Source organism: Abramis brama (genome assembly GCF_963993115.1).
Source record: "Abramis brama genome assembly, chromosome: 1".
NCBI lineage: Eukaryota > Metazoa > Chordata > Actinopteri > Cypriniformes > Leuciscidae > Abramis > Abramis brama.
In genome coordinates, this window is record NC_139963.1 from 59,662,138 (window position 1) to 59,683,192 (window position 21,055).

The following is a 21,055-nucleotide window of genomic DNA, read 5'->3' on the forward strand; positions in this document are numbered from 1 at the left end:
AAACAGGGTGATGGAAACATAGCTAATGAGAGGATAAATATATTGTTTGTATTTATTTGTGTGGAAATGTTCATTCAAAGCACTTTGTTCAGTGTCAAACATAATACTTCTTTATGGACTTGGTTGGTTTCTGGACGCCACTGTACAGTTCAGCTCACTTTCTGATCCAGAGCTTTTCAAAGTCAACACAGTTTTACACCAGAGATCTTTCGGATCGCTTCTTCAGCTGTGTCATAGAGTCAGGACTAAACACTCAGATGATGAGATCAGAGGAAGTTACCAACCAGAGGAGGAGCTGATGATGTTTAAAGGAAGAGCTGTAACTATATATAATGAAGAGAAAGACTGACAGAAACACAAAATGGCTGATAAGTGTGATCTGTGTCTGCTGGGACTGATCATTCTCTCTTCACTTCTCACAGGTAAAGAAATCTGTATTTTCTCTAAAGACATTTAGTGGAATTAGTCTGGAAAGAGTTAATTTGAACATTCTCAGTTTATTCTTGCACACATTCACGTTGTGATCTCAGAGTTGTGTATAGATACACACAGATCATACTGTATTATTCCTGATACTGGACATAGTGTCACTCAAACATCTGATGATGAAGAATTATCTTCATATTAAGAGTGTGTCAGTGATTTGAACAGCTCTCTGATAAAGACTAATAGTTTGATACTAATGATAATTCAAAGCATGAACGATGGATTCATTATGGATTCACGCATGAATGTAGATTGGATTCACATGTTAGTACATGTATGATAGTTAATGCATTCATTAACATTTCACGAGTTCACAACTACATATAATTAATACAATAAGTTTATGCGTATTTGGCGTGCTGTCCGGGGGGAGGGCTCCGAGCTCGGAGTTAGGCCCGAACCCAAAGTACTCCCCCCAGTTGGTAAGTGTAGATGGAACTAGAAGTGAGGAGATGGGGTGGAGGAGGGATGCTGACAAACTTTCAATGAACAGAGATAGGTCTGCTGTGAATTTATACTCTGTCATTGATTTGATTACTGATTAATCTCCAGCTGTGCATAATTTGGTTAATTATCTGAACCTGCTCCTCCCGAACTTTGTTAATAAAACATCATTTATGGATAAACCAAATCAAAGTGCCTCTTTAAGGAGGAATAAGAAGTACCCTGACTGCACCTCCGTTCTCTGACTTCTGGAAAAGTCACACAACAACTGAACTGGGCTGAATACTTGTTGTATCTCAACCATATTGAGATTAACAGAGGTTTAGATGATGATGATTTATTGAAAATAATAGTTTGGTTCGATGTCACCATTATGGTGATCAGTGTTTGCTTTAGTTGGTCAGTTTGACTCTTGATGTTTTAATGTTAGTTTTTCTCTGGCTGCTGGAACTGTGTGTTATGGCAAGAACAGTAAGAGAAAAATTTGATCAGATGATGTCATCTACTTGATGATGATAACGATGTAATCATCATGTTGTGTTCTGATCAGCTGATCTCTTCTAGACTGTCATGTGTGTTATTAATTTCATATAATTGATTATAGTAATGTTTCTATAGGATGACATCCAAAAAATTTGTAATAAGAAATATGTATAAAAACACTAAATATTTTTGCTGATTGGTGTAAACATATATTTTTCATTTGATTGGTTCAACCGCCCACCACCCGAATTTAATTAAAATATTATTTTTCGTCACGTCATCCGCCCGATCCGCGGTTTATCCGCGGAGTCCGCGGCTGTAACTGCCAACCGCGCATCTCTAATTTGAACAGCTCTCTGATAAAGACTAATAGTTTGCTCTGGAGAGTGTGTTGTTTGCATTAAGTGAGGAAAAAACGGTAACACTTTACAATAAGGGTATATTAATAATCATGTACTAATACCTGGATTAATACTTAATTCTACATGAACTAATGATAATTGAAAGCATGAACTAATCACAAACCACTGAAGAGTTATCCTGAACTACGATGGAGACATTATGGATTCACGCATGAATAACGGCAGCCTTAACTACATGTTAGTACATGTATGATAGTTAATGCATTCATTAACATTTATAGATAAACCAAATCAAACTGCCTCTTTAAGAAGGAATAAGAAGTACCCTGACTGCACCTCCATTCTCTGACTTCTGGAAAAGTCACACAACAACTGAACTGGGCTGAATACTTCTTGTGTTAGAATATGATCACAATATGAGCTCATCCCAGATAGAAATGTTATTGGACACTGACTCCCAACATCGCTCAGACGTCAAATTTTGGAAACTTCATTAAAGGGGTCATGACATGGTTTTTGTTTTTGTTTTATTATGTTTCCTTCAGTGCAATTATAGTATTATTATAGTTTTTTGGACAAAAAACGTTAAAATTGTAGTGATTTATGACCTTTTCCCACCCTGTTTCTCATCCTCTGATTCAAACAGTCTGTTTTGGGGGTGTTTCCCCTTTAAGAGTTCAGTGTTAACACCCACTGTTATGATTGGCTAACGTCATTGGCTAAAAGTAGTTTTAAGATGAAATACATTACTTACAGTTTGCGGCGTCGTTGGGACCCAGAATAGTCGGCACGACCTGATCTTTAAGCAAAGGTTTTCTGGCAAAGCCAGCATCATACTGCAATTTGTTCTAACAGTCATCCTTGAAATGTAGAGAACACACGCTTAAATTAACACTGCCGTGACTGGGACATCCGCAAAAAATAAACTGCATCCATTTTTCCCTGACGTCTGGATCGTTCGGTAGCGTATTCAAACATTTTGTTTGTCCACAGCCAGGAACAGCACATCTGCGTCATCGCGATCTTCTGAACACCTGTGGGGTGACAACGATGCGATGATGCGAAATGAGGCATAGTTGTCTTGCGCTGGAGGCGATCATATGCAAACGACTTCGTACCGTGACGTCACTTCTTACCATGGATCCCCAACGAGCTGTAATGAGAGCTTGATTAAATAAATGCTTTGTTTATAATGGGGAGGACGTCTTAAGCTATAAAACTTGCAGGAAGTTTTAATGGTACAAAGACCTCTTATATACCAAAAGATCAAGGCAAATTTGGTTACTCATGTCATGACCCCTTTAAACAACTCCACAAACAGCATTACCAGCTTCAATTATTACAAACCAGATTTACTTCTGTCATATGTGTACAAAAGTCCTTATTGAGATTAACAGCTTTAGATGTTGATGATTTATTAATAATAATAGTTTGGTTTAATAGTCAGTGTTTGCTTTAGTTGGGCAGTTTATCACTTATTTGAACTACTGCCATCCGGAAAACGCTACAGGTCTATCAAATCACGCACAACGAGACTCATGAACAGCTTCTATCCCAAAGCTATCACAATAATGAACCATGAACTGAAAATACATCCCAAACCATCACAACAACACATTCTTGACACACACGATAACTTATGTGAAGCACTACGAGCACTTTATTTATTTATGAGCAATACGGCCTTGATTGCAATATGTATTCAACTACTCTTACCTGTATACGTTGGAGAGTCTATAAATTTTGTTGTATGTGAAATTGTACAATGACAAATAAAGAAATCTAATCTAATCTAATCTAATCATGATGTTGTGTTCTGATCAGCTGATCTCTTCTAGACTTTCAGATGTGTTATTAATTTTGTATAATTGATTATAGTAATGTTTATTATAGGATGACATCCAACATTTTTGTAATAAATAAAATGTGTATAAAAAACATTAAATATTTTTTGATCTACTGATTCACTTAGACACACTCAAACCTCAAGAATCAGTGCGTGAATCTCAATAACGGTGACGTGCTTCATGCTGCAATGCATTCTGGGAGCCACTGATTAGTTTTGTATGATGCACCCAGAATGCATTGCTGCATGAAGGACGTCACCGTTATTGAGATTCACACGTTGATTCTCGAGGTTTGTGCTTGTCTTGTTAAAGGCGTTTAAATCTTATTGTGCACAGTTTTTGTTTTTATAATAAATACTCCATATTTTCTGATTAAAACACTGGTGGTAGTGATGGGCAAATGAAGCTTTGGTGAAGCACTGAACCACAGTAACAGCGATCTCGCCTGGTGAAGTGCCAAGGCTGCATCTAAATGATCCCGGCTAGATAGTGGACAGGAGGCTTTAAGACAGCCTTTAAGATTTAGTCCCTGGGTGAAATCAGACCGTCACATTATGATCAACAAGTAGCCAGCATACTTGATCACATTTTATCTTGCTGTAATAAACACTTATAGCAGCCAGAGAAAAACTAACATCAAATAGTCAAGGCCAAAGAGCCCAACCAAAGCAAACACTGATCACCATTGTAAGGCCCGTGAAATTGGTCCAATCTGCCGGTCCGCCAATACACAGGGAAGGTTATCACGTGTTCTGTCCTTACTCGTGCAAAGTATTGGTTGGTTAAATTTACAACACATTTAGTTATGTATTCTCTCGTTAATTCATCTGACTCCATAAATGAAAGGTTTTAATAATATCTGTGCCTCACTAAAAGTGAGTGAATGTTTGACTATTCCGTTTAACTCTTCAATGAAAATAATATCAAAGTCAGTTAGAATAATCAAATGTAACAATTTATTATGTCAGGTAAATGTATCATGCCAATTTCATAATCAATTCAAAGATAATCGATACAAAACATCAAATTCTCTGGAATAAAGAAAAGAGATGCATACCCAACATTAAGAAATACGTGAGGCTGAGAGCTCTCACTCTCAACCTCACGGACCGATCTGAGGTACAGAAAAGGCCCCGATCTCCCTGCTGAATTCCATTAAATAGTCAGACCTCTTTCACATGTAAACATGTGCTAACAAAGGAAATTTGCATTCAGAGGTAGCACCTCTGGGTGTAGGGAGACCATTTGTCTAGAGGCCAACCCCTCCTTGTATTCTAGTTATCCATAAACCTTCAAAAACCTTATTACCTTGTGTTTTACATATTCTGAAATGAGACATTTGTACCAGTCGCACTGTGACATTTTAAATGATACCAAACATGAAAATACTCTGTGATAATCATTTACATTAAGCTATACATTTTCTTGGGAGAAACCAGGTGATCATCTGAGTATGAGAGAGGTGGGTGAGGGGAGAGGGAAGGAGATGTAGATTAGGATGACTCGGAGGTGAGACTTTCGTCTCAATGATGCACGAGGGCCAGTTCAAATGGTAATCTCCAGAGAGGTCCTTTTGTCCTCTCAGGGCCTGGCCACCCCCAAAACAGACTGTCTGGAATTTCCTAATTTATCAATTCTTACACCATAACGGTGACCAAACCAAACTATTACTTTCAAACAATCTTCGACATCTAAACCTCTTTTAAGAGGCTCAGTCCTGTGTCTGCTGGGAAGCTTCCCGCTAAAACTTTATAAGAATGTTAGGGGATAATGTTCTATCAATGTTAGGACTAAACATGTTTAAAATGTTTTATCCTTCCTTTAGGAGAACATTCTGGTTACCAAAATAAAATGATCTACAGAAACCATTACAAGAACATAACAACATTGATAGAACAACAACATTTCTATCTGGGATGAGCTCATATTGTGGCCACAGAGAGTGCGCTGTGAGTTACACTTTTAGAGTTACACTTTTAGCTCACTGTGACTCACATTGATGACGTTGTGACCACATGGTGAGATCACTGTGAGATTAAAGTGTTGACTGGGCAAGTAAAGGCATGACAAAATAATGCATTAACAAATAATTTAATAAAATATGATTAAACATGCACTAGGAGGATATTTGTATTCCTTTACACCACCAGTACAAAAAAAAAAAGATAAAGGTTATTTGTAGTTCTTTTATTAATTATTTACATCATTAAACATATAGACTCAAAATAAAGCCCAAACATACCTGTAAAGACACACACGAGGCACGTTTACAATCAAATATGCCACGTACACAAGTTAATTGAAGCATATACAATTAAAAAAAAAAAACAATACAGTTAATTACTGTACATCACTTCTTGGAAAATTCCCAATTTAAAACTCATGCAAACATGACTATAATTATCAATTCGGTTTACCAAAGTCAACATATATATTAGATTAAAATGCCAGCATTACCATATAACAACACAACTAACACGGCGAGAGCACCTATTCATGACAAATAATTAGAATGGTGTAAGATTATTTTGCCATTAATTGAATAGATCTATACTCTAATTAAACGTGGAAAATAGACTAATAACTACCACTAATAAATTGAATTTGATCTAAACCGTTTTCTGATTTTAATTATTCATAAATATTTAGTCATAACTACTTTTCTTCCTGGAACTACAGTATGTAGGGTTTGTTTCTGGTGAGACACTTATTAGTGGCGCACTATAGGTGCTCTCGGCGTGTTAGGCCGGCGACACACTGGCTGCGTGGCGTTTCTGTTGCGTGTCAGCTGCGTGAAAATGACATCAACATCTTTTCCTAGGCTGCGTTCCAGTCCAAAATTGTCATGCCCTTCACTCGCTAACTTCCCTCCGTCTCGTTCACTCGGATGTACGTCATTGCTTACGTTGCATGAGTGCCCACTACCAGGGTGGGAATTATACCGCGGCCACGCGGCCATGGCCGCCGTTGCCCTACACTTTGGCCTTCATGCCCCGTGAAAAAAAATCATCGTACGGCCACAGTGGCCTGTGTGCCCTGGCCCTGTCCAAGTTCCACCCAAGTAGTCTCTGAACTTCAATTAGTTTGTGGATTCGCGCAGGTGCAGTGTCATAATCACATCGATGATCTCACACATCAAAACAGCAGTGCAAGAAGCATGTAACGTCAGCACCAACAGAAGAACGACACTCTGTTGTCGACACTGGTGCATAGATATATACACTAGATTTCGCCTTGGCTACGGCATTCGTTCATGAACTGTCGTAGCCAAGGCGCAATCTATATGTCTATCTATGCACCAGTCTGCGCACACGTCACACAGCAGGAAGCGCGGGCGCCCTCAGATCACTTGGACGTCGCTGTGTTACAAGAGGTAAAAACTATATAAATACTGTTCGTTTTCTCACACAAACCGCTCGTTTCGTGTCTTAGGCCATCAATGTGTACTTACGATGGGGAATTGTTTTAATTTGGACTCTGTGGATGGCTGCTCTTTGAGACCGTGACCATAGACCTGCATTATATGACTGACAGACAAGAACGGTTTGACCTAAAAATATCAAAATCTATTTGCTAGTAACTTAGATAAGTGCCCTTTTCAGAAAAGGGCCCTATGCAAGGTTCCAGAGGTAACGGCGTCGGCGCACTGAAGCGTTTTTTTTTTAATAGTTCAAAGTTACTATAAGATTTAATGTTATTACCTTGACAAACTATAACTTACATCATTAAAAAGATATAAGACTCACGTTTCAGTATTTGACCACTATTGTATTCTGAGAAATTTATATTGACAGTTATGTCTTAATTTGTGTCAGGAGTTGAAATGCAAAAATGAGTCGATACCTTTAATATGAATTATGAGCGTCAGACGCTCCCATTCATAAACTCCTGTGCTGTCGCCATGAAAGCGAGTCACAAAACAACGTCCCTCACGGCTTTTAGCTCAAAAGTGTGCAGATTTGGAGAAATATTGATATATTCTCAGTTTACATCAGATTTCTATTGACAGGAATAATATTTTATTGAATTTATGAGCGCTGTATACTGATGTGCTGTTTCAATTCATACCAGCAGCCTGAGGGCGCTCTACTGAACATTATAGTCCATATTTGAAACGCATGAAGAAGAGCGTTCGACAATGCAGGCAATTATTAATTTATTGGCATTTGTGTTGTTTCTGAATGCTTTTATTGGCATTTGTGGTGTTTCTGAATGCTTTTATTGGCATTTATGTTGTTTCTATTGTTGTGTGAGGGTGTATACCTTCTGGATGTAATGGCGCTCTCTCTCTCTCTCATTAAAAAATGTTTTTTTTTTTATTAATAAAGTCATAATCCATGTCTTATTCCAAATTAGGATGTTATGGTATCAATCTGAATGGGAAAACCATCGAATTGTACGATGGCCTTTGTGCCCTGTCATATGGCCTTGGTGCCCCTAAAAAAAAAAAAAAGGTGGAGGCCAAATGGCCTTGCCCCTAAAATTACATAATTCCCACCCTGCCCACTACTGGCGGAAACTGCGGTGGGCTGAACTGGAACGTCCTAAGCCCTTGATCACTTGGAATCAGCTGTGGAGTTTTATTATTTACATTTTTTTTTCCCTTTAAGAATTTGTTTAATGCAGCATCCAAATGTATATAAGTGTGTTTGGGTTGTTTTAAATAAAAAATATATAATTAATACATCATAGAGTTGTTTGTTGCGGTGGTGATTAGACGAGATATGTGGTGACGTCACAGTCGTACTGCATTGTGGGACATATAGGTGCTTGAAGTGTACATATGAAGTAGACTCGCTCCCTTGGTCAAAATCGAGGGAATGAGGGTCTGTCCATATAAACTTTCCTCATCCACTTCACGAAGTGGAACGCACTTCAAAATGGCGGCAGGGATTCCCCCGAGGGGAAGTGTTTTGGGAAGTTCGCAAGTGCGTGTCTAAAAGTGGACTGGAACGCAGCTATTACGATCCATCTAGTTTAAATCGTAACAAAAATACTTAGACATGACTCCCACGCCCAGTCGTCAGACCAAAAGATACAAAAGAGTACAAAATTCAAGTAAACGTTTTATTAAGATAAGGAAAATAAACGTATATAAGTGTTACGAAGCATAGGAGTCATTCAGATCCAAGTGCAGCTTGTCTTTATAGAGGGTTTTCACGACGCTTCATCAATCCGGAAGTCGGCCATTTTGGAGGTACTGAACGTAAACAGTGCCATTGAACTGAACGGACTCGCAAATTTGGCTGATTATTGCTTCTGAAAAATGGTCAAGTTTTGGTCTGTACTCATTGGTCGCACCGAGAAAAAACATTTCTAGTTCTATAGACTGCCGAAAGTTAAAGAGAAGAGTGCAAAAAACTGATGAAAGATGGCGTTTGTGGTTGAGAGAGGCACAGCATCAGCCACATGTGTAAATGAAGCATTAACTATGGCTAAAATTTTGACGTAAAATAGTTAACTATGGGTACATACACACTGTCAATCCAATTATCTTTGTATCCGATTGGAATATGATCTAAAATGATGTCCACACTGTATTGCAACTGTTCAGAACCGATTTGTGTGTCCACGCAGCTCTTTGACAATACGGCAATGATGTTGCGTTGATGGAGAGGTTTGCATTTGCAATATAAATGTTTTCTTATTTAAATTTTACAATATGGAAATGTATAGCCGCCGCGCTGGACTACTGCATCTCGAGCTGCAGAACTGTAGGAGGCTGGTAGGTTACTTTATGCACAACTCTTTTTCATCCGCGCTGGTTTCAAAATACTTTTCAAAAATAATAATTTTCTGCTCGTCCGGCACTTAGCAACAACACAGCCTTGTTTCGGCAGCGACTTTCAGCATGTTCCCTATAACAGCGTCTGATGTTTATATTTTACGTGGCGTGAGAAAGTCACATAAACCACGAGAAAGAGCGTTCAGACTGGTGGATTTCCTGATATGTGATTTGAATAGGATATTAAACCACATATGGATGTAGCTTGAAACGGATTTCATGTGCTTTTTTTTGGACTGACAATCTGAACGTAGCCAATGTCGGGATACGAAAAAGAAGTAAGGACTAGAGAAGCTAGCTCGTTCAGATCTTTACCACATATTACCTTAAGTTTGTCAAAATTTTGAGCTCTTTCCTGCTTACCAAGTCCTTCTCTATATGATTTCGCAGCTTCCATGTGTTTTTCCCGTGGTTTAGACATCAGAAATTAGTGTAACAATGTGTTCAGTAGTACATAAACAGTGCAATCCATGCCGTTGTTTACATCCGAGTACCTCCAATATGGCCGCGCATCCGGGTAACTGACCAAATCGTGACGTAGGTGAAAACCCTCTATATAGTCACCAGGCAAGGGTCATACACCAGCAAACACAGGAGAGAAGATCAGGCAAAATCGTGGTCAATAAACAGGCAGGATATCAGGGCAGGCAGCAAACAAACAGGATACAGGAACCAGGCAGGAGATCAGGAACAGACAAGGTTACAACAGGCAGGTAAACGCATGGAAAAACACTAGGAAATGTTCACAGCAGCAAAACAAGACTTCGCCCAGAGGTCTGTAATCACCCAGGGAGTGCGGCTAATCGTGACAATCAGTGGTGGAAAGAGTACTGAAAAAACATACTCAAGTAAAAGTACCATTACATTCCAGAAAATGTAGTGTGAGTAGAGTAAAAAGTACTTGTCCAAAAAACTACTTGAGTAAGAGTAAAAAAGTAGCTTATTTAAAAGTACTCATGAGTAGTGAGTATTGAGTACTGAGCTGCGGATTCTACCCCTTTATAATAAACAATGTGCACTACAATTAATAAATAAATAAAAAATTGCACATACTGTAACTCACATTATATTTTGTTCTTTGTCAGAAAGATTGAAGAATATCTATCATCCATCTTTTTTAAATGCATCAAATCAGTACACTCATCACCATTTAAATCATATTATTTGGGGGGAAAAAAGCATTTAAAATTAGGTGAAAGGCCACTGAGCCCGAGCATGCTATTGTTGCACATACATCATCCCTTACATTTGCTCGGCTACATTTACTCACATTGTAATGCTGATCATATAATTTGTAAGGAAAATTGTGCATTAAATAGGGAAGTTATATCTGGGAAACTTTTACAAAAGAAACAAACACACACACACACACACACATACACATGCATGTCTCTTTGTAGTCTCGGCGAAGCTGTTTTATCAGCAGCATCCACACACAAAAAAACAAACAAAAGTTGAACATGAAAAATGTTTTTGCGCAAGTGCACTTGCCAAATGAAGACGGATTGTATGAAATGTATGAAATGCAAACATGGGAGCGGGAATTCACCACATTATGAACTCGTCACACAATACCCCCAACCTCACACCAAATGTTAGGCCCTGTACTGTAGATAGCCCAGCCTATATCATATTAAGCAGAAATGTGAAATGTGCCTTGGCATATTAGAGGAAGACGCTGATATCTGGATTGAATTGTTGAAGAATGCACTTCCACAGCAGTCACGAGTAACAGCAGGAATAGTATGGGCGGTCAAAGTTTTCTGTGCTTAATTTGATTTGATGACAGTCACGAGACTGATTACTCGATCCAATCATGTTGATGGATAAAAATAAAATTAAAACAAGCATGTAATGACCCAGTAAACACAGAACGTTCCCTTAACGTTCCCATATGGTTCCCATTTGATTATTTTTTTGGGAACCAAATAAGATCGTTCTCTGTAGGTTTTCTTTTTATAACCTAGAGAGAACCTTCCCAGAACGTTTCCTGCAGGTTATTATTTTAATATCATACGTTCGCAAACCATATACCTACATGATTTGGCATAAATCCAGCAAAAAGCGCTCCCTAGTGGTTTATATCTCGTTGAAAACGCTTGTGCTGAATTACACCTATTTCTAAACATTTTGTTAACAATTACTACATTAAATATGCCTATAATGCATCCATAAAAACATTAAACATCACAGTAGTTTAAACACCGAAACAACAGCACTTATAGCCTATTAATAACTGCATATTAATATATTCACATACTGTATATGTGAAGCACTGTTAAATATATTGAAATACATTTTGTATATTTGAAATACATTTAAAAAATACTTAGTTAAGAACGTAAAGCTTATCAATTGTTCCTCGTGTTACTGTAAATTTGTGTATATGAGAAAATATGTTCATAATTATATCATGTAGTTTTTGCTATTTTGTTTCTACACCACGTTTACCATTTCTAAAGGTAGGCCTATATTATATTAACTTCAAACATTGTTTTACATTTTCAATGCTTTCATATTCTCATTCAATTTACAGTTTGCGATGGCCACAGGCCTATCCACTTAATGTATCAAGTTTCAGGATATTTTAGCTGATTATCAAATAATTCAGTCCATCAATTCTAAATTTATGTAAATGCTGCGTGACTTCTACCGTGTTTTAATGGGCGCGCGCGCTGAACATTCGAGCCGCATTTGAACTGGAGCGGAGGGCGTTACCATGGAAACGAGGCAGCAGCTCAACTGACAATCACTCACTGTTGTTTTAACTACTTTAAGGTAAGTTTAGTCCATAAAATTACACAAATAGTACATACAAATGTTTCTGAGACTTTATTTGATGTAAATGACTCGCTTCCATTGAATATTTACTCTATAGAAATGGTTTAGTGTCTTCGCAAAAGTCTGTTAGCATCTCAACTGTTAGGTAGGGATGAGCGAGTACAGCATTATCTGTATCTGTATCTGTATCTGTTAACCATATGAATTATCTGTATCTGTATCTGTACTCGGACTGGGCGGGGCCTAACCCGGAAGTGGACGGGATTTAACCTGGAAGTGGGTCGGGTTGTCTTGAAATGGGCGGGGCTTTAACAGTCTTATAATTTGCCTATATATAGAGAGAGAATATTATTAGGCAAATTATAACACGTTTACACAAAATTTGTTAACACACACACAAGTACTGTCCCCCTTTACTTAACATAAATTGTAAGAATATGACTAATAGTAAAGACTAGTTCTAATAAATAAACATTAGGCCTATGCTAAAGCTATTAAATAGCAGTCCCAAACTAGTTTTTGTTAATACAATGTTGGTATGAGCCACCACAGTCATTTAAAAATATAAAAAATAACACAAAGAAAAATAGTGGCATTTTGGGGTTAATATGGAAACGACAGTTACGGTGAATACACAATACTAACAAGAACTGTTAATGAAACATGGAAACTGCTCCTGGTGAATAGAATGAAAATCATACCTGCATTACTTTTATTTCGTGTAATTTACAACGTAACGGCGTTGCATGCACGTAGTTTCTTTTGCACTTTATATACAGTGAGGCAATACACAGCGCGCGCCGCCGCATTTGCGTGTGCAATTGAGTGTGCGCTACGACTACAGTATAACGGCTGACAGGACAAGAAAGTCCGTTTTTCTGAGGTGAAAGACTTTATTTCATGTTATAACAACATGCTCTAAACACGCACGCAAAGTGAAAAAGGAGGGGCGGGGGCGCGAGGAGCAGTGCAGAGAGCTCCGGGTCAGCAGCTTGCTTGGAGCAAGGATCACAGCGCAAATTTGAACTATATCGATATATGCGATATGGTCTAATTCCATATCGCATTTAAAAAATATATCGATATATTCTTTATATATTCTCGCCCAGCCCTAATCTCAACATAACTTTCTTTTTTTTTTCAACCGGAGCACAGATATTGACTCGTATTACTCGTATAATACTCGTACTCGGCACAAGTGCTTTATCCGTACCGGATACTCGTTTCAGCCGAGTATCCGGCTCAACTCTACTGTTAGGCTAACTAGAGGTAACGTTAATTTAGGTAAACTATAGACTTGAGCTGTAATTGTGGGCTTGTAATCACATCTTATGTGTATATGAGAGATTTTGTAGTTTTGTAAAGGTTTTGCTGACAATTGGTCAATGGATGAATGGAAATAAGTTAATTTATTTAACCTAAAAGTATGCACTGTATGGTTAATTCATAGTTATCACATGACGTCACACCATTACGCCCACCTGGAGGGCAAAATAAGGCTTTCCTCCACTGCCCAGTCATTTTTATCAGGTTTGTAGTTAGTATTAATGTAGTAAAACAGTGTTATTAAAAGACCAAATTCAATATAGCCTACCGCTTATTCATGATGCATACTTTGTACAGGTAGACAGATGAACACAGAACAAATTATTTATAACATAGGCTAATAATATTGTTTGTCTTCTCCCCTTTACAGTATTGTTTGACATCTAGTCCTGATCGCAGAGTTTAGCTCCAAACCCAATTAAGCAGACCTGAGCAGCTGATCCAGGACCACCAGAAACTCTGCAGGACTTTGGTCTGGACACCAGTGTTGTAAGTTCAGAACATATTGCAGGAGATCTCAACATTGTCTCTCAAGGTCCACTTTCATGCAGAGGTTTACTCCAACCTAGTCCAGCACACCTGAACAAGCTAATCAAGGTGCTAAACTCTGGGTGCATATCACTCAGGTCTCTAGCTCAGTAGTCAGTGGTTAAAGGCCGTCTTTATCACAAAATCCTTACAGTGAAACACTGAAACATTCGCTCCCTAAAAGCTCACTATGTTATCGGAAGTTCTGAAGCTCAAAACTTTAATCACACGAGACAGTTCAATACAAAATGACATGTGATAGCTGATTTTAAAACACAAACCAATATTATATTTCAGCATAAACATACGTCGCTAGACAGGTAATGTCTAATCAAGCTAACATTTGCAATTTATCTATGACTGAAATCTTGCACAAATATGTAGAGGGAAAACTCAAGAAAACTCCAAATACTTCACATTTTGGACAACCATTGTTTTTTTACATTTACATTTTGGTTATTGTTCTCTTTCTCACTTTAGATGCTGGAGAAAACACAGCCAGGCTAAAGCATTCAAAGTGGAAACTTCTGTCGTGGCTCAATAATCCAGGATTGGGACGGTGGAAGGAGCAGATCAGAGATCAGGAAGAGATCTACTCGTGCCCCTGAGGAACTGATTTACCTAATGCGTCAAACATTACCAAACATTTTCATCACTCACCTTCATGTCGTTGCAAACCTGTAAGACTTTCGTTCATCTTTGAAACACAAATGTAGATCTTTTTAATGAAATCTGAGAGCTTTCTGTCCCTCCATTTCACAGTTTATGCAACTACAACTTTCAAGGTAGTAAAGACATTATAACAATAATCAATATGACTCCAGTGGTTTAACCTCAACTTTATGAAGCGAAGTGAATGCTTTGTGTGTGCAAAAAAACCCATTGCATCTTTATTCACAAAATATACGTCTCTGACACGTGTTCACGGACACCACGATTCATCAGGGTTCATCAGCCGGCCATCTCATGGCGCAACATGCGTCGGAGATACATCATTTGTGAATAAAGACGTAATTGTTTGCGCACACAAGGCATCTGTTAAAAATATCTTCATTTGTGTTCTCCACAAAAGTCGTTTGGGTTTGGAGCGACATGAGGGTCAGTAATTAATGACAGAATTTACATTTTTGTGTGAACTATCCCTTTACTGTTTTCTAATGTGGTTATAATTGGTCATTGTTCTGTTTTATAAACATTTTCAATATTTTTAAGATTTATTGTTTTGAAAAAATGTTCATACAGAAAATAAAAATTTGATAAGTCACAGTAAAAACTTTAAAATTGTTTTAAAAAAAAAATGTTTCAAATAAATGCTCTTTTGAAAGTTCTATTCAAAGAATACTGAAAACTGTATCGTAGTTTCCACAAAAATATGAAGCCGTACAACTGATAATACATTTTTTTTGAGAATCAAGTCATCATATTATAATGATTTCTGAAGGATCATGTGACACTGAAGACTGGAGTAATGATGCTGAAAATTCAGCTTGCATCACATGAATAAATTACACATTACTATATATTTACATGTATATTTATGAAAAGTTATTTTTATTGTAGTAATATTTCACAATATAACTGTTTTTAGGGTATGCTTGATCAAATACAGGCTTAAGATGTGATCAGGAAAGTGTTTTTTATGTGAAAGATGTATCTGATGTGTCAATAAATGGTCTGCAAATATTTTATGAATTGTTTTATTATGAATATTAAATATAATCATGAACTCACGGTTGAAATTAGGCCTGAAAAAGACGTATTTTCAACTCACTTTACAACCTAATTTAGATTTATAATTTATGTTATACTTATATTATAGATTATAATATAGAAATTATATAAATATTAAAGATTTTTTATTTATTTTTTATAACCTTCTGAGAACCTTTCGGCAACGTTCCCCTAACCTATAGGGAACGTTCTATTAACGTAAAGAAAACTTTCCTAGCTAACTAACAGGGAACGTTAGAATGTTTGTTCTGAGAACCTGAAAATAACGTTCTGGGAACCAAAAATTGTTAACTGGGGAGTAACGACCACAAACAGAAGGAAAGTAGCGGAGTAAAAGTACCGATACATCACTTAAAATGTACTCAAGTAAAAGTAAAATTACACAATTTTTAAACTACTCAAAAAAGTAAAATTTCTGAAAAAAAAAAAAAAAACTACTTAATTACAGTAACGTGAGTATTTGTAATTCGTTACTTCACACCCCTGATGTTGACTGCTGAGTCTATGTTTAATGATGTCAATAAATAATAAAAGAACTACAAATAACTTTTAGCTTTTGTTTTGTTTGTTTTGTTGTACTGGTGGTGTAAAGGAATACAGATATTATCTTAGCGTGTCTAATCATATTGTATTAAATGATTTGTTAATGCATTATCTTGTCATGACTTTACTTGAGAGGGCCCTAATCATGATCAAATTCACTGTTAACTACTTCCCAAACTCAGCTCATGATTGATCATAAACTCACTATCAAACACACAACGAGTGTTCAGCTCAGTGAAGTGATGTTGTGTGGTCAGAGAACAGAAGTACAGTATCATCACGACTGTGTCTGGATGGAGAGTGAACTACTGATCCCAGCAAACCTTCCCTGAGTTTTGCTCCTTCCTTTGGGAACTGTTCCACAAATATTCTTTGTGGGTTTTGAATTGCTATTTTGTATTTAGCTGTGCATAAGTCACAGTAGGGTGAGTTTGAAGGAAAGAGAGAAACACAGAACAGATAAAGAGCTTTTAAGGTCAGTTATTAGTGTATTTTCTACGGTTGAAGAGGAGGATCAACTAATCCTGTGCCGTCCAGTAATGATTATGACAAAGCTGAAATCAAGAGTTCAAGATATGATGATATTATAGTATTTACATTTTGTTTCAGAGTCAGGGTATTTCTTATTCCTTCTTAAAGAGGCGTTTGATTTGGTTTATCCATAAATGTTAATGTTAATTAAACACCAAAAAAAGACTGTATGATTTGAATCTTCTGGTTTTTATGCTGGTATGGTTTATTGTTTTCATTTATTAATATCATAATGATCACTGAGATATACTGTGTTTCAGGTATCAGTGGAGTGGATGATGATCATGTGTTCATCAGTTCTGGTGAAAATGCTCGTCTGTCCTGTAATAAAGCTCTTTCTGACTGCAAATCAACTACATGGATCTACTCTAACAGATTCAGTCAGTCAGTAGTAGTTGAGCTGATTGCTAAAGGGATAAAGAAGAAAGACACAGAGAGACATGAGAGACTGAGTCTGGAGTCTGACTGCTCTCTGAACATCAAGAACGTCACAGAAGAAGATTATGGATTATACGTCTGCCAACAATATGTGAACGGACAACAACACCGACCAGAAACTGATGCACCTGTTTATCTGTATGTTCTTCATGGTAAGTTTATGATCATGTGTTAAATTTAAAAAGGGCAGATTCTCCCTCTAAACTCAGATGATGATTGAAGAGTCTGTGATTTGTGTCTTGTGTTCAGTTTCAGTGTCTCCATCATCATCATCATCTTCATCTTCATCATCATCTTCATCCTCACAGACTGAGATCAGTCCAGGCCGCTCTGTGACTCTCTCCTGTCAGTTGTATTCATATTATACTGGAGTCTCCTGTGATGATCGGGTTCGTTCTGAGGGATTTGAGCTGTTGTGGGTGAATCAGGCTGGTGTTGATCTGAAGACAGACTCCAGATATCAGATATTATCATCATCAGATCAATATCACTGTATCATCACTCTGACTACAACACTCCTGAATGAAGATAACAACAGAGAGTGGAGATGTCAGCTTACTCACAGAAATCAACTCCAGACCTCAGTCAGATACACTGTCAAGTATTCAGGTGAGAAAACACTCTTTTCTGACAGATTTGTGAAAACTTTCACACACTGGCTCTACTCTTCCTGATGGCTTCATACGTTTGGCAATTGTAAAATATTAGTGGTCAAAGTCATAAACTGCATAAAAATCCTTATAATTCCCAATATTGACCTCCTATGGGTCATACTAGGCTAAAATAGACTCTTCTGATTTATGCAATATTTCATGTATGACCCATGTAGGAGGTCAATATTGGGAATTATAATGATTTTATGCAGTTTGAGGAATTCTAAGGCTTAATAATGTCATTGATTCAGGAAAGCTGAAGGTTTATGGGAAGCAGCTCACTGTGTTTCACTCTCATATAAACCAGGAATAAATGATACAGTAACATCTCTCTTCTCAACTACTGCCACTGTAAGCTGTGATGATTGAACACAAACTGCATGTCATGATCAATATGAAAATATGATGTTAATGTCCTGATGCGTCTGAACATTCATCTTCTGCAGCTCCAGTCGCTTCACCAACACTGACTCCAGTCAGAAGCTCAAACTCTGAGAAGACATCAAGCCGAACTTCAGCAGCAGCTTCTACACAAGGTTCATGATCACATGATCACTGTCACACATCATCAGTCTCTCGCTTCAGTGGTTTGCACTGGCTCTCACAGACTGCTTTATCATCACACATATTATCATCAAAAAAAGCTCTTTAGTCAGATTTGTCAGTGAGTTTTGATACATATGACCGGTCTTGTACAGTCTGTTGTCTGATGCAAAATAATCATAATATACAGCTAGTGTAACTCACGCCACTCACATGATAAATTAATAAAATCATAGTGAGGATTTATTAAACACAACTCATCCCATGTTAGTGTGTCATCCCAGCACCAGAACTGAGCGTCACACTGATACGGAGCTGCTCGAGACTACAGAATGTTGTAAAAGAAATGCCTTGACATTGTGTAATCATATTTCTGTTTCCATCTTGTTTTTAATAGTTGCAACATCAACTACAGCAACAACACTGACTCCAGACACCACACCAATCTCTCTGAATCAAGGTGTGTGTGAATGAACTTCAGCAGCAGCTTCTACACACAGTTCATGATCACATGATCACTGTCACACATCATCAGTCTCTCGCTTCAGTGGTTTGCACTGGCTCTCACAGACTGCTTTATCATCACACATATTATCATCAAAAAAGCTCTTTAGTCAGATTTGTCAGTGAGTTTTGATACATATGACCGGTCTTGTACAGTCTGTTGTCTGATGCAAAATAATCATAATATACAGCTAGTGTAACTCACGCCACTCCTATGATAAATTAATAAAATCATAGTGAGGATTTATTAAACACAACTCATCCCATGTTAGTATATCATCCCAGGAGCGTCACACTGATACGGAGCTGCTCTAGACTACAGCAGCGTGTAAAAGAAATGCCTTGTGTACATTGTGTAATCATATTTCTGTTTCCATCTTGTTTTTAATAGTTGTAACATCAACTACAGCAACAACACTGACTCCAGACACCACAGCAATCTCTCTGAATCAAGGTGTGTGTGAACGAACTTCAGCAGCAGCTTTTACACACAGTTCATGATCACATGATCACTGTCACACACATCAACCTCGAAGGATTCCTCAATATTTGTGCATCTGAATGTTTTCATTCAGGAAACGTTGTATGTTTTAGATGCCGTCAATAAATAGATATTCAACATTTCAATGTTTCTGCAAACTTAGAAATGCAAGTGTGCTAGAAACTCACTTATAAGTTATAACATGAATATCTATGAATGAATAAAGCATCAAATAGATTTATTTTTGGTCAATGGCGATAGTCATTCTCCTCCTGACACCTTGAGATTGAAGTAAGAAGATAATGATGACAGACTCGTGCACATATCCATAATTTCTGTGATATGAAGCTCAAGTATTATGTGATGATGATGTTGTGTATATGTGGCATTATGTGTTGAACTGAACTAACAGACGTGATCCACAGATCCAGGAGAAACTAAAGTCAGTGTGACTGCTGTATCATTATACAGAGGTACGACACGTTCATTTATACTGACAGCTTTATAACATTAAACTATCAGTCAGTCTGTAAAAGCTTCATCAATAACTGTTGATAGTTGAATACCCTTGACTTCAGTCATGTACAGTTTCTCTTCTTCCTCTCATGTTTCCTGCAGTGATTGTGATTATTGTTGAGATCGCAGTGTTTGCTGCTCCTACTGTGATTCTTCTTCAGATCATCTGTGCAAGAAGAGCTGGTGAGTTTTGAGCCGCACACAATCTGATGATTCACACTCATCTGATCTGGAACAATCTGCAATCATGATAAAAACACATACGAGAGGTCAGTCAATGCTTTTATTTTGCAGGGAGGAAGGACTCGAAGCACCCAGAGGAAATAGAGATGCCGACAATATTACAATAAAATACTGATGAGTTTTGAGCAAATCTGCAGCAATATTTAAAATAGCAAAAACTTACAGAGGATTGTTCATCGTTTTATTTTCTTCTTCTCAGAAAACAAAGAAAAAACTCTGATCACCCTGAAGAAATAGTGACACCGAGTTTAGATTAAAATGTTTTGTTTTGTTTTGTTTACAAATAAAAGGCCAGATTTATCTTCATTTACATCCCAGTCAACACGTTGATCTCACAGTGATCTCTCCATATGATCACAATGTGAGTCACAGGAGGCCCGGCTCCAGATATGAGATGAAAGGTGTGCCGGGCGGATTGGGGGGGTTGGGGAGGGGGTGAGAGGGTGTTCTTTAATGCTTTAGTGTGACATGTCTATTGATATAGTTTTAATATCATACATTTAAGGCAATTGTAAGGGTTGTTTGTTTGTTATTGTTGTTTGTGTTTTCTTCATTATAATATTGTTTGTATATATTTTGCAACTATTTAGTAACTTTATATGAAGACTTCAGATGCAAAAGCCTCTAAGTGCCATCTGATTTTTTTTTTTTTTAAATTAGCATTTTTATCAAGCTCGTATATTTAGGTATATCTCGTATATTTCACTTTAATGACAATTAATAGGTAATTTTCATTGCCATTAAAGTGAAATAACTGAACATAAACATACAAGCTTGATAAAAACGATCATTCTAGAGGAAAATTTCAGATGGCACTTAGAGGCTTTTGC

General features: G+C 37.3%; 1 protein-coding gene across 1 annotated transcript in view; it reads left to right on the plus strand.

The window, feature by feature from the left end:
• The first annotated feature begins 307 nt into the window (after positions 1-307).
• Positions 308-21,055, plus strand: part of LOC311077763 (uncharacterized protein) — a 65,256-nt gene continuing 44,508 nt past the window's right edge. Inside the window, exons 1-6 of the mRNA XM_084106375.1 lie at positions 308-422; positions 17,108-17,437; positions 17,535-17,894; positions 18,385-18,474; positions 18,879-18,941; positions 19,377-19,439. Of these exons, the coding sequence (XP_083962501.1) occupies positions 362-422; positions 17,108-17,437; positions 17,535-17,894; positions 18,385-18,474; positions 18,879-18,941; positions 19,377-19,439 (967 nt within the window). The 5' untranslated portion in view covers positions 308-361. The remainder of the gene's footprint in view (positions 423-17,107; positions 17,438-17,534; positions 17,895-18,384; positions 18,475-18,878; positions 18,942-19,376; positions 19,440-21,055) is intronic.